General features: G+C 37.1%; 1 protein-coding gene across 3 annotated transcripts in view; it reads right to left on the bottom strand.

Annotated features, from left to right (window-relative positions):
• LOC137044753 (regulator of microtubule dynamics protein 2) overlaps positions 1 to 13,368 on the bottom strand; it is a 170,938-nt gene that overhangs the window by 53,285 nt on the left and 104,285 nt on the right. Inside the window, exons 1-2 of one of the 3 annotated variants that reach the window (XM_067421017.1) lie at positions 10,384 to 10,400; positions 4,055 to 4,142 (exon numbers count right to left, since the gene is read on the bottom strand). Coding sequence is in view for 1 of the 3 variants with exons in the window: in XM_067421016.1 (XP_067277117.1) it covers positions 4,055 to 4,142 (88 nt within the window). In the remaining 2 variants the exon portion in view is untranslated. Of the gene's footprint in view, positions 1 to 4,054; positions 4,143 to 4,593; positions 4,732 to 10,383; positions 10,401 to 13,368 lie in introns of those variants that run through there. The other 2 variants (XM_067421018.1, XM_067421016.1) reach the window with 2 other exon arrangements.

The raw sequence follows: 13,368 nt of genomic DNA on the forward strand, positions 1-13,368 counted from the left end.
CTCCGAAAAGTCTTTATTTTTTTTATAATTATATAAGAAAGATGCGCTGTTCCGAGTCTTTCCGAAAAAAGCCGAGCGGGTGGGGGCGTATCGTGTGAGCGGAGCTAAATAATGACATGTGCGTGTGCGCGCTGCTGCTATTGTGTTGAGTCGAGTGCGTCGTAAAGCTGTGTCATCCCTAACAGCGGGAAAAAAACTTTATTCAAAATAAAAATATGGCTTTTAATCAGATACAGCCATACATCTATGATCCGGAATCAGACCCAGAGGCTGCAGTTGAACAGGAGCAGCAGCAAAAACGACTAGAGCAGGACGTCTCTATGTGGTACAAGTTATACACTAACTATATAATATGCTTAGCGGCTTGTGTTATTTACATATTTATACTTGAATTATATCGTCGTATTTTTGTCTTTGAAGGTGTACATGTGGGAAGTGCAGTTGTGCACGTGTGTTTACGCGTGGTTTAGACAATTGTAACGTTAGTAAGCGGACTGGTTTTGCACGGCAGGCTAAGTTAGTGTTTACATAGAAAGACACGGAATAGTAGCGCATTTGAATGAAGAAGCGCGCTTATTTAGTTCAACATATTTCCCCACTCTTTGTGTATTGTTGTTTGGAGTGCTTTTACAATACACAAACATAAAGTTACACATATAGTGGCCAGCTAAACAAATGTACACGCACTAAACATCGCATGCTCCATTGATCAATTAACTATACGTGATCATGTTTGGGCTACTTGATGGGCATAGGCAAAAACACAGACATTTGAAGCAGTCTCACTCACCGCCTGCGGTTCTAACGTTAGGACCTTTATCGTTGGGACTGCTCCATCCTTCAGCATTAGGCGATCGGAAAATCCGGCGTCGAGCTGGGCCTTGTTTATGAAACAGTCGGCACCGAAATGCAGCGAACAGATATAAACATTCGCGCAACTCAGTTGCTGATCCGGAAAAGCAAATTCCATCCACTGTTGCCTTAACGCGGGGTTTTTGGGGAATCTGTGCAGGACTGTCTTGGTCTGGCAACCAAAAACGCACTTTTTTGGTGACATTGTAATTGTGCACATCACCTGTGCAGCAGCCTACGAGCCAGCGCTTTGATGGGCGTAGCCTGTTACTTTCGCTCTCTCCCTCTCTCTCTCTCACGCTCTTCCGGTAGAATTGTCCGTACGGCCCATACAAGGAAATTCCGCCCCCATTAACGTCAAAGGGGACGCATGATCTCAAAAAACTTGCCGAAACTTATGACTAACCGGAAGTAGTATTTTTGACAAAGAAATACTCCCATCAAACGTCCACCTTAACTTTTGAAACTTTGTCTATGTTTAGTATGGGATTCCAAGTCTTTAACAGTGTAAAAAGATCAGTATGCATGAAACAGCATTTCACCCCCCCTTTAAGGGAAAATAAGTTGATTTTAAATTTCATGGTATCAACACATCACAAAAAAGTTGGGACAAGGCGATGTGTACCACTGTTGTATCCCCTCTTCTTTTTATAACAAATTGCAAACGTCTGGGGACTGAGGAGACAAGTTGCTCAAGTTTAGGAATAGGAATGTTGCCCCATTCTTGTCTAATACAGGCTTCTAGTTGCTAAACTGTCTTAGGTCTTCTTTGTCACATCTCCCTCTTTATGATGTGCCAAATGTTTTCTATAGGTAAAATATCTGGACTGCAGGCTAGCCATTTTGGTACCCTACCCGGATCCTTCTTCTACGTAGCCATGATGTTGTAATTGTGGTCTGGCATTGTCATGTTAAAAAATACAAGATCTTCCCTTAAAGAGACAATGTCTGGATGGGAGCATATGTTCTTCTAGAAGTTGGATATACCTTTCAGCATTGATAGTGCTTTTGTGTAAGTGGCCCATGCCACGCACATTCATGCAACCCCATAGAATCAGAATGCAGGCTTCTGAACTGGCGTCCCAGTTTTCCAAAAAGAACTTCAAATTTGTATTTGTCTGACCACAGAACAGTTTTCCACTTTGCTCACAGACAGTCCATTTTAAATGAGCCTTGGCCCAGAGGAAACTCATGCACTTCTGGATCATTTTTAGATATGGCTTCTTAATTGACCTGTAAAGAACACACATTCATGCAACCCCATACCATCAGAATGCAAGCTTCTGAACTGAGCACTGATAACAACTTGGGTTGTTCTTGTCGTCTTTAGTCCACATTACATGGCGTCCCAGTTTTCCAGAAAGAACTTCAAATTTGTATTTGTCTGACCACAGAACAGTTTTCCACTTTGCTCACAGTCCATTTTAAAAGAGCCTTGGCCCAGAGGAAACTCATGCACTTCAGGATCATGACCTTTTTGTTCCAGATTGTTCCAGAGTCTCTGAATCTTTTGATGATATCATGCACTGTAGATGATGATAATTTCTAATTTTTTGCAATTTTTCTCTGAGAAACTTCTTTCTGATATTGCTCCAATATTTTTTGCCGCAGCATTCGGGGACTTGGTGATCCTCTCCCCTTCTTGACTTCTGAGATGCACTGCCACTCTGAGAGGCTCTTATCCAATCATGTTGCCAATTGACCTAATAATTGGTCATCCAGCTGTTCCTTATATGTAATATATTTAACTTTTCCTCTAATTGCTACCTGTCACAACTTTTTTTGGAATGTGGTCTCATGAAATCCAAAACAAGCCAACATTTGGAATAGCATTTGATATGTTATCTATATTTTATTGTGAATAAAATATAAGTTAATCAGATTTGTCAATTATTGCATTCCTTTTTTATTCACAATGTACAGTGTGCCAACTTTTTGGGAATTGGGTTTGTAATAAAAGATTTCATAAAAATAGTTATTGTTGCTGTGGGTACCCTATATAATATGCCTGAAGGAAGTTTCTCAAATTTGGGTGAGTAGAGTCCAGCGTTATTTGTAAAACGTTCCTCCAGGTCTGATTTATATACAGTTCCCCCAGCTGCCTCTGACAGTCCAAAATAATCTTACTTTTACAAACTGTAGTGAATAAACTGTGGTAATGTGAGAAAATGTTGAAGGTGTCTGAAATAATTTTTGTTGTGCATACATTCAAAAGTTTGTGTGTGATCGTTAGGATTTTTAAATGTTTTTAAAATAAATCTCGTCTCTTATGCTCACATTTATTTAATTAAAATTAATTCAATATTGTCAAATATAATTACAATTGAAAATAATTATTTAAATAATTATTTAAAAAGTAATATATTCCTGTGGGCAAAGCTGAATTTTCAACATCATTACTCCAGTCTACAGTGTCAAATGATCCTTCAGAAATCATTCTAATATCCTGATTTGCTGTTCAAGAAACATTTATTATTATCATCATGTTGAACTCTTTTTTCAGGGTTCTTGATAGAAAATTCAAAAGTACAGCATTTATTTGAAATAAAATATTGTGTAACATAACACGTCTTTACTGTCACTTCTGTTCATGTAACGCATATCCTTGCTGAATGTAAGTATTATTTTTTCTTTATAAAAAAAAATCTTACTGAACCAATCTTTTGAATGGAAGTATTGTTGGAAATGTTTATGTATTTATTTAATTTGCAAAATTGCTAAATAACTGAATCCTCATAAACTATCAGTCTGTCAATGAGCAATCTTATTTCATGTCAGTACTCTTAACTCTTAAAGAGTTAAACTGATAAATGTTTGGGCTTGACCAGAACTATAAGCTTACTAACGTTACACCAAATTTCCACAGAAATGTTTCCAGGCAAGTGGCACATTATTTTCACACGAAAAAAAAAAGAGCCACAATAAAAACAGCAGTAATAATGAAAGCACGAAACTATTCTGATAAAGGCTCCCATTTAACCTTAAAGATAACTTTTAAAGTTCAGAAAAGAAAGAAAGAAAAGCATTTTAAACAGCAGCAGTGGTCATATTAATCAGCTGTCAAGGTCTTTACGGGCAGCATGCGATCTATCTGTATATACACATGAAGCGGAGGAAACAAACACTTATACCATCCCCAGAACAGCACAAGCCCTTCAGCAAAAACATAAAAAGCGATATTCTAATAAACGGCAGCTTTTACCTGTTTGAATTTTCCTGAGCGCAGCGGTGCGTCTGCCAAAACAGTCCGATTCGCTCTAGTTCTCGCAACTGAAGGTTCCGTCCTGATACTGCAATACAGTACAGCTTTTTAGTCAAACCTAAGCAATTACGATGAAATATTTCGTTTTTGCATGGGAACCTGAATCAAGGTATAGTCTTATTTGTTGTTATAGTTATTCATTTTATATAGAAGCTCGCTACATCTTTGAACTTTGAACTGCATTGCCTTTAAAGAGGCACCATTACCATCACAAAAAAAACAAAAAACAGATGAAGCAAAGAATCAAAGTTCATTAAAATCACTCATTAACAGAGTCAAACTGCTAATATACACTAGTACTTTATAACTACAAAAACAAACAGGCAGAAAATGTACAACTAAGTTTGCCTAGAACTAAACTCAAAACAAGTTGTTCATGACATTTGTTTAAATAATCTGTACGGCATGCACACAAATAATCTCATGAGAACAATCCTGTGCATATTCCAAAAAATAAGTCTGAGAAAACCATGACTCACCATCAAAGCAATGATAATTGGCTAAAGTTTGGAAAACATACAGTAACGCAGCAGTTATCTGTGGCCTTCACTGCTGTGGAGTTCAGTGCTATGGCGTGTTTCTCTCTGTCTATAAACACATGTATCTGATCAACCTTGAACTGTGATTCAGCTGTTTCAGCTGCTTGGATTGGCTTTAGCATCTTTGCTCAGAAATTTACTTTTAATGACACTGCACTCACTCACTGTACTGTAGTAAAATGCTTTAAAAGTGTCCTGTGCTCACCAAGGTTGCATTTATTTTTTACTGAAAATACATTGAAAATAGTAATGTTGGTTAAATAGTATTACAATTGAAATAACAGTTTTCTATTTGAAACTGTAATTTTCCTTTGATGGCGAAGCCGAGTTTTCAGAAGCATTACTTCAGTCTTCCAGACATCCTGTATGCATCTGGACCCAAGATGCTTTTGGGTCAAGATGGTGTAGTTACAGTATCTACCAGAAGGGGTCTAATAGTGTCACGTTAACTGATCAAACTTTAAAGGGATAGTTTACCCAAAAAGGAAATTTATGTTATCATTTACTCACCCTAAAGTTGTTTCAAAACTGTATGAGTTTCTTTGAACTGCTGAAAAAAAAAAAAATTCTGATAGAGATAGCAGATAGAGCAACCACTGACAACCACATTAGTGTTATTTTTTTATTTTATTTTTATTTTTTTCGACTATGGGTAGCTAGTCATTGGTTGCTCTATCTGCTTGGTTACAAAACACTCTTCAAAAAAAATTGGGAACAACTTGATGGTGAGTAAATTATGACAGAATTTTCATTTTTGGGTGAACCCTTTGAGGCATTGCAATATTTTAATGTTTTTATTTTCTTCACACTCTTGGACTGTTTTGTTATGCCTGTGGCCACTATGACCTCTTAGTTAATCGTTGCTGAATCCCATCCACTTCAGTCAAAGCTTCAATGTGTTCAGAGGTGCTCTTCAAGGATTTGTTGTAGGATTGTGAAATTTCAGCTGCTGTGAGACTGAATCTTGCCATTCTCCTCTGACCTGTATGCCCATAGAACACTTTTGCACAATTCTCTATAAATACTGTGATCATGATTCAAGAAAATCCCAGTCTCGGTTTACCAGATATTAATTAAATATATTACACATTAAAGGAAATTAATATTAAAAATAATTAATATAAAATGTGTTGGTTTAACACATGGCAACTTAGTACTCAACATAAAAAAGTGTTCACTTAAAAAAGCAATTAATGTTAAATTACCAGGAGGTAACTGTAATTGACAAGGATGAAAAGCATAAAAACCAACATATTAAATCACGTTCATTTAACAGACACAAATTACACAATTTATTTCAGCATTCATTTAAACAATTCAATGCTGTTTCTTATCTTTACCTTAACTGATATTCCAATGCCAAAAATATTTGCCAATATTTGTAGCATGTATCCTGTCAGACATTACCAAATAAGTGTTTATAAGACTTTTTTTTATTTTTTACTTTGCAACATAGAAACTACCATTGTCTGCAGACAGTGTAGAGTGAGAAATTAAACCATGACATGAATAGCAATTAAACAGATTGAAACCTCATTTGTCTTTGTGAGAAATGCAACTGTTAGAGACAATGTTGCCAACTTTATAACATTCATAATGTTTTAGGAAGATGCTGAAGCTGAGGACTTTTTTGGTCCTGCAAACCAATTGCCCTAAAAAACAAGTAAAGTGAAATAGTATTGTGTGCTAACAAGTGCTTAGTTCACTTACACACAAGTTCTAGTAACTAAAGAAGAACTGCACTTGAGAGTACTTGGTATTTTACTTTAGATGTCTTCTTGATTTAGCCATTGTTGTGTTTTTGCATGCTTAATTTTGAGGTCTGTGTACTCAAGCATGGCCAACTGCAAGATATTATAACAAATATATGGATTAAATCACAATTAAAAGTTTCACAGATGTTTATGATGTAAATGTTAGCAATAAAATGATATTATATGACAGAGGGAACTATGACAGGCTCATTTTAAAAGGTGACCTAATTTCTGACTAGATCATTAACTTAAAGGTTCACTTGAGGCTAATCTGCTTACCCCCATGCAGGGAATCCAAGATGTATGTTAATTTGTTTCATCAGTAGAACACAAATAAAGATTTTTAACTCCAAACGTTGCAGTCTGTCAGTCATATAATGTGAATTATGTCAAATTCACAAACAAAATGTGAATGAGGTCAAATTCTATGAGTAAAAAAAAAACAAAAAAAAAAACAAGACAACTTCAAATTGAACTCTGTGGCTTGTGACATGAAACAATCTGTTTGTGTGAGAAACCGAACAGTATTTTTATATTTTTTTACCTCAAATACAATACACTAGGTCCAACAGCCTTGAACACGCATCACTTCCGGTAACGGAAATCAATGTACATGATCTGGCGTTGTTTATGTGTACAGACCTTACCTTTCACTGTCCTCGTCCTTGTCGGTGTCTTGCAGGTGTGGCATTACTATGTTCTATTCGTGACAACATATTCTCTATACTTTTGTTGCCATCTCACAACACTTATTACAAGAACACCACCAATTTTTAAGAGATCGCTGTCTGTTTTGAGGCTTGACGAATCCATGTGTTATTAAAATCCATGTGTTCTGTTGATATCTCAAAATCATCTGGCATTGTGATGATCTACTGTACGTCTTCACAGTGGCAAGGAACACTTGCGCAATTACTGTGCAATGTGTAAACAATAAGTGACATATACACGCAAGAAATAACTTCTGCCACTTGGGTAAACTACGGCAGATCATGTAGAGACCTCACATACTAGAAGTGATGTCTGTGCACATAAATGACGCCAGATCATGTATTGACCTCCGTTACCGGAAGTGATATGCGTTCAAGGCTGTTGGAAATAGTGTTGTATTTGAGGTTTGTTTTCCCGCACAAACTGATTGTTTCGTGTTGTAATACATCAATGTTTCGCCACGAGCCGCTGGGTTTAATTCGAAGCCTAGTCTGTGCATGTTTTTTTTTTAAACTCTCATAGAATTTGACCCCATTCATATATATTATATGACTGACAGACTGCAACGATTGGAGTTGTTAGGGGTTAACAGCTTATGACCCAGGACCAGTAGTGAAGAAATGAAGACAGAGTCAGGATTCCAATTAAATAAAAGAAAAATTTACTTAAGAATAGTTTGCAGTATCAAAAGCAGAAGCCAGCTTCAAGTCTAACAAGGAGTTCGTAGGCCGCGCTCCCTCTCTCACCGTCTCGTTGCCTCGCCCTATCGTACATACAATTGTCCCAACAGTTATACCATTTTCAAGGTCTTATCCACGTCATTACTGCGATGTGGATGGTTCTGATTGGCTCAGAGACAATGCACAGTCATGGTAAATTTCCACTCGAGTCAGTTAATCTGATGCACGTTTCCACTGACGTGTCACTTGTTGATGCTTTCACCCAGAATTAGGCCCGTAGTGACCTTCTAGATCTGGAGCAGGCGCCAGCTTGCCCAGAACAACAAGTCCACCCATCTCTTAGGGTGCCCATTGAACACCATTCTGATCTGTAACAGAATATTGCGCACATACACAGATACACAGTCTCTCCAAGGTTGGAGCTGATTAAGCTCCAGTTCTAACTAGTTCTTACCAAAACATACTGATAACATGTGCTTTCTTTCAGTGAGAGGGACACACAATAGTACAGGCAATATTCATCTTGAGTCTTTAGTGTTGCAGTAAAAGGAAATATAAAAGAAATAAAACATAATAAGTTAAATGAAAGACAATTCTATATTTCATATCTGGAAGCCGGGCTAAGTGAGCAAACGCTGTTACTGCACTCCTGACATGTTAGGGGTATGTGATACCTCAAAAATCTAAACACACGACCTTGTTGCCAGTGTTTAGTGACACATCACACATCTCTAGGCCAGACCCTCAGTCACTCCTCAGAGACCAAATACACACTTTAGAAAACAAGAAACTAAAACAAAATCATAACTGGATAGAATCATTATAATAATATAGGTAATATAGGAAGATAAATATTAATTAAGGTTTTGATTATGAAGTTAATTAGGATATGAATATATACAGGTATATTGAAGCGGCAGTGGATTTCAGAATCCCCCCCTTCACTCCCTCCTAAAGGCCAATTTTGGGGTCCCAATGACCCCCTAAAGTTGGTCTACCAATTTAGACCGCTTCATAATGTTCCATGCCCCCCATTATAAATACCAAGATATCTCATCTAAAAAGAGGGATTTTAAATACACTTCTTTTAAACACAGACCTTCTTCATCTTCAAAACAATAGTGGTCTGAAATAAAAATAAACAAAATAAATAGGCATCATAATCCATCCAAGTACATTCAGTCTCTGCATAAAACATCCTTCAGTTTACAGTCTACATACATGTACCATCTTAACACATCCCATTAATTTCTTTCTCAAACATGTTCATAACATCCATTTCAATCGCTTTCCCCTGATTTTACTCAAGAACCTTCTTGTTATCAATTATTTTCTTGTTATTTTCATAACTCCATTTTCTTTTCCACATAGATTTCCACATACTCAAACCTTTTTGTTACACTTGCTTTTTCCATCAAATCCAGTTTTCACTCATGATAGCCCACATCATTTTTAACTTAAATTAACATAACCATAAAATTGTTAATGTTGAAAACTTCATCAAAATGACATAATTATCCATTTGCATTACATTCAACCAGCTTGTTCACATCTTTATCTTGTGACATTGTGCTTAATCATACTCAATACCAATTATTTTTCAAAATAAATTTCCAAACCCATGTTATTTAGTAAACCATTCAAAATCTATTCATTAGGGTTTCCTTTAAAGTAACATTTTTCTTTCAATGTCTTGTCCATTAAAACTCTTTAGGCGTAAGCTCCAAATGACCAAAATCTTAACCCTGTTGATTTATGTCATCTGGCAGTGATACTTCTCATCAAATCCTCACTAGCCTTCCTTTGCCACTTACACCAAAATTGTTATAATTTTACCAAGAACTTACAAATTACCATAATCTCCCATATTACTTTATAAAGTATTCAAATTTGTACTGTCATCATCAATTTATTTAAATCTGTTTTAAAACAATCTGTATTTTGAAAATCATTCATTGTTCAATATTAACTTAATTTGATGTAAAGTGTTCATAAATTATGTCAGAAGTTTTATTTTCACAACATTAATCTTTAGGGCTATTTCTCTCTCGTTTTAACTTGTCAGGTTATTCTTTATCAAAATAGTAAGTCTGCTGATGCACCATGTGATCATTATTGTTTCAGTCTTATCTCTACTGCTCTACAGAAACCACAATATAATTTTACATTATCTCTCAATCCCAGTCACACAGAAAAACTTAGTCACATGCTCCTTTAACATTATTACTAGACATCTAATGTCCTGCATCCATTTAAGGGATGAAAAATAAAAATCAAACTTTTTTTTCTTTTAGAAGTGATCTTTTTGGTCGCCCTTCTGCCTTCAGAAATATGAGGGATTCTCTGGATAATTTAGATAGTGACTTCAGCCAATTTGTCACTTTGTCTCTGCCGTCAAGTTTCTAACATTTATGTTTACCATTTCTAATCAATTGACATTATTTCAATTTAAACCCTCAGGTAAATTTAGAGATGGGTGTTTAACCCATTAAGAAACGGCAATCTTTAACTTTATAATTCCACTTCAACTAATCCAGAGATGATTTCAAATCAGCATCATAAATGACAAAATTAGTCATAATTACCAGTAACAGACAGAGCTGGATACCAGTCCACTTAAAGCTCGTCCCATGTTCTGGATCATCTTTTCCAGAAATTTCCTTCAGAATTAGCAGTTTCTTTAAAAGTTGTCGTTTGCCTTAACCCATCTGTAATGATAAACACTCATTCCAGAGGTTAATGACCTCACACACACTATCAGGACAGAACAGTTTCACAAACCAACACATACAAAACATAAAGTGCAGTCATCAACAAGCATACGCACATTAAACATATAATTTTGAATTGCTCATTCTCAAAATTTGCTTTTAGTGTTTAACTAAAAAAATATTTAAAGGGGGGGTGAAACACTCAGTTTCAGTCAGTGTCATGTCAATCTTGAGTACCTATAGAGTAGCATTGCATCCTGCATATCTCCGAAAAGTTTTTATTTTTTTAATAATTATATAAGAAAGATGCGCTGTTCCGAGTCTTTCCGAAAAAAGCCGAGCGGGTGGGGGCGTGTCGTGTGAGCGGAGCTAAATAATGACGTGTGCAGCAGCGCGCTGTGTGTTGAGTCGAGTGCATCCCTAACAGCGGAAAAAAACTTTATTCAAAATAAAAATATGGCTTTTAATCGGATACAGCCATACATCTATGATCCGGAATCAGACCCAGAGGCTGCAGTTGAACAGGAGCAGCAGCAAAAACGACTAGAGCAGGACGTCTGTATGTGGTAAGTTACAAGTTATACACTAACTATATAATATGCTTAGCGGCTTGTGTTATTTACATATTTATACTTGAATTATATCGTCGTATTTTTGTCTTTGAAGGTGTACATGTGGGAAGTGCAGTTGTGCACGTGTGTTTGTGTGTTTACGCGTGGTTTGTGTAGACAGTAAGGTGACTAAAAGCAGTCTCACTCACCCTTCTAACGTTGGGACTGCTCCATCCTTCAGCATTAGGCGATTGGGAAAATTCGGCGTCGAGCTGGGCCTTGTTTATGAAACAGCGAACAGATATAAACATTCGCGCAACTCAGTTGCTGATCCGGAAAAGCAAATTACATCCACTGTTGCCTTAACGCGGGGTTTTTGGCGAATCTGTGCAGGACTGTCTTGGTCTGGCAACCAAAAACCCACTTTTTTGGTGACATTGTTATGTGCTATGTGTAATTGTCACCTGTCCAGCATCCTACAAGCCCCGCTTTGATGGGCGTAGGCTGTTGCTTTCGCTCTCTCCCTCGCTCTCTCTCACGCGCAGGCTGTTGCTTTCGCTCTCTCCCTCGCTCTCTCTCACGCGCTTCCGGTAGAATTGTCCGTAAGGCCCATACAAGGAAATTCCGCCCCCACTAACGTCAATGGGGACGCATGATCTCAAAAAACTTGCCGAAACTTATGACTAACCGGAAGTAGTATTTTTGACAAAGAAATACTCCCATCAAACGTCCACCTTAACTTTTGAAACTTTGTCTATGTTTAGTATGGGATTCCAAGTCTTTAACAGTGTAAAAAGATCAGTATGCATGAAACAGCATTTCACCCCCCCTTTAAACTCAGTTCTTACATGGTTTCTTAACCAATTTCAAATCATGTCTGTTCATTATTCCTTCATTTTTAGAGAAGTCAGCTGGGTTGTTTTGGTTCTGATATCATTGCTTTTGTTCTGTTTCAGCTTTAGCAGGACGATAACAGACAGAGCACCATTCCTCCTTCTCAAGCAGTCTCTCTCTCTCTTACACGGATAGTCTCTTTTATTAAATTCATTAACCTTTAACCTTCACAAAGTTTATCCTTAAAGAATAAATTTGTATCAGAAATTTAAATGTTTAACTTTCCAATTAGAGCTATATAATCATCTCAAAATAAGTTATGCTATGAATTTTTTTCTTCAAGTTACTTTAGTCAAATACCTTTTGTTATCCAGACCTCCTCTTTAAACTTCAACAGCTGTTCTTATCTTTAGACACCACCATGCCTTCAAATTCTCCTCTGCAATATTTAATGACCTGCAGGATTAAACTCATGATATTGAAATATTAGTTCAATATCACAGTTTTACTGATTCAGTTAATGCATTTTTGTTCTGGTCTCCACAAAAGTTGATGACAATCACCTCATGGTCTCAGCTGGCTCTTGAATGACCTTTACCATCATAACTTTCACTCAGGGTCTTCCCTGGCATTCACAAACAGTGCGGTACTTGTGTGAGCGGTATGGAGGAGCCATTATTAGGGCAGGCCATGCTGTGTCCTGTCTGGACTCTCGGCCCCTACAACCACAGCGTCCCCCCTTACTGATGCTGCTGGCCTCACAGACATCGGTTCAACTCTCATACACACCTCACATAAAACACCTCCCTTCTTGGAAGTGCCCAATGGCGGTGACCCCCATGTCTTAGGTCGTCCCCCGCTGGCCAAAAGAGGATCTTACCCGTCTTCGGCGAATCACCCTCATTCACATTGGTCATCGCTTGAGATCTTTGACCCAAAAAATGGATCAGATGTTTTTCTGGAGCCTTGGGGAAAGTGCATTCAAGAGACACCAGAGCCATTTAGTCTGCTTACTATAGGTAAAACATGGAGACAGGTTAATCGTAACACTACTTAATCACTGATATCAATTACATCTTCCAAACCGCAACATAATGCGTAGATTATACTCAGTGAATTTAGCCATAACCACTGTCCACTCAATTTAATGTCCTGCATGTTGACTCTGACCTGATCCATTGGTCCTGTGCATGGTGGCGGCTAAGATTAGACAAAGATGTCACTGGTCATGGAATAATTTAAAAAAAAAAATTCAGTTCATTAAAATTCTGTATTTGAAAACATTTGATACTTTTATTATTGCCCTCCTAATGGCACTTTCACTCTTTTTAACAAATCACTGTCTCTATGATTTTCAACTGATGCACTGTGCTTTTACTATAAATCTCTTATCACCTAAGACACAGCTCAGATAACAGCATTGAGCTGGTTTTAAATGAGAGAGAGACTCTGAGTTATTCAGGATGGTTCACTG

The sequence above is a fragment of the Pseudorasbora parva genome, chromosome 17 (assembly GCF_024679245.1).
Source record: "Pseudorasbora parva isolate DD20220531a chromosome 17, ASM2467924v1, whole genome shotgun sequence".
Classification (NCBI taxonomy): domain Eukaryota; kingdom Metazoa; phylum Chordata; class Actinopteri; order Cypriniformes; family Gobionidae; genus Pseudorasbora; species Pseudorasbora parva.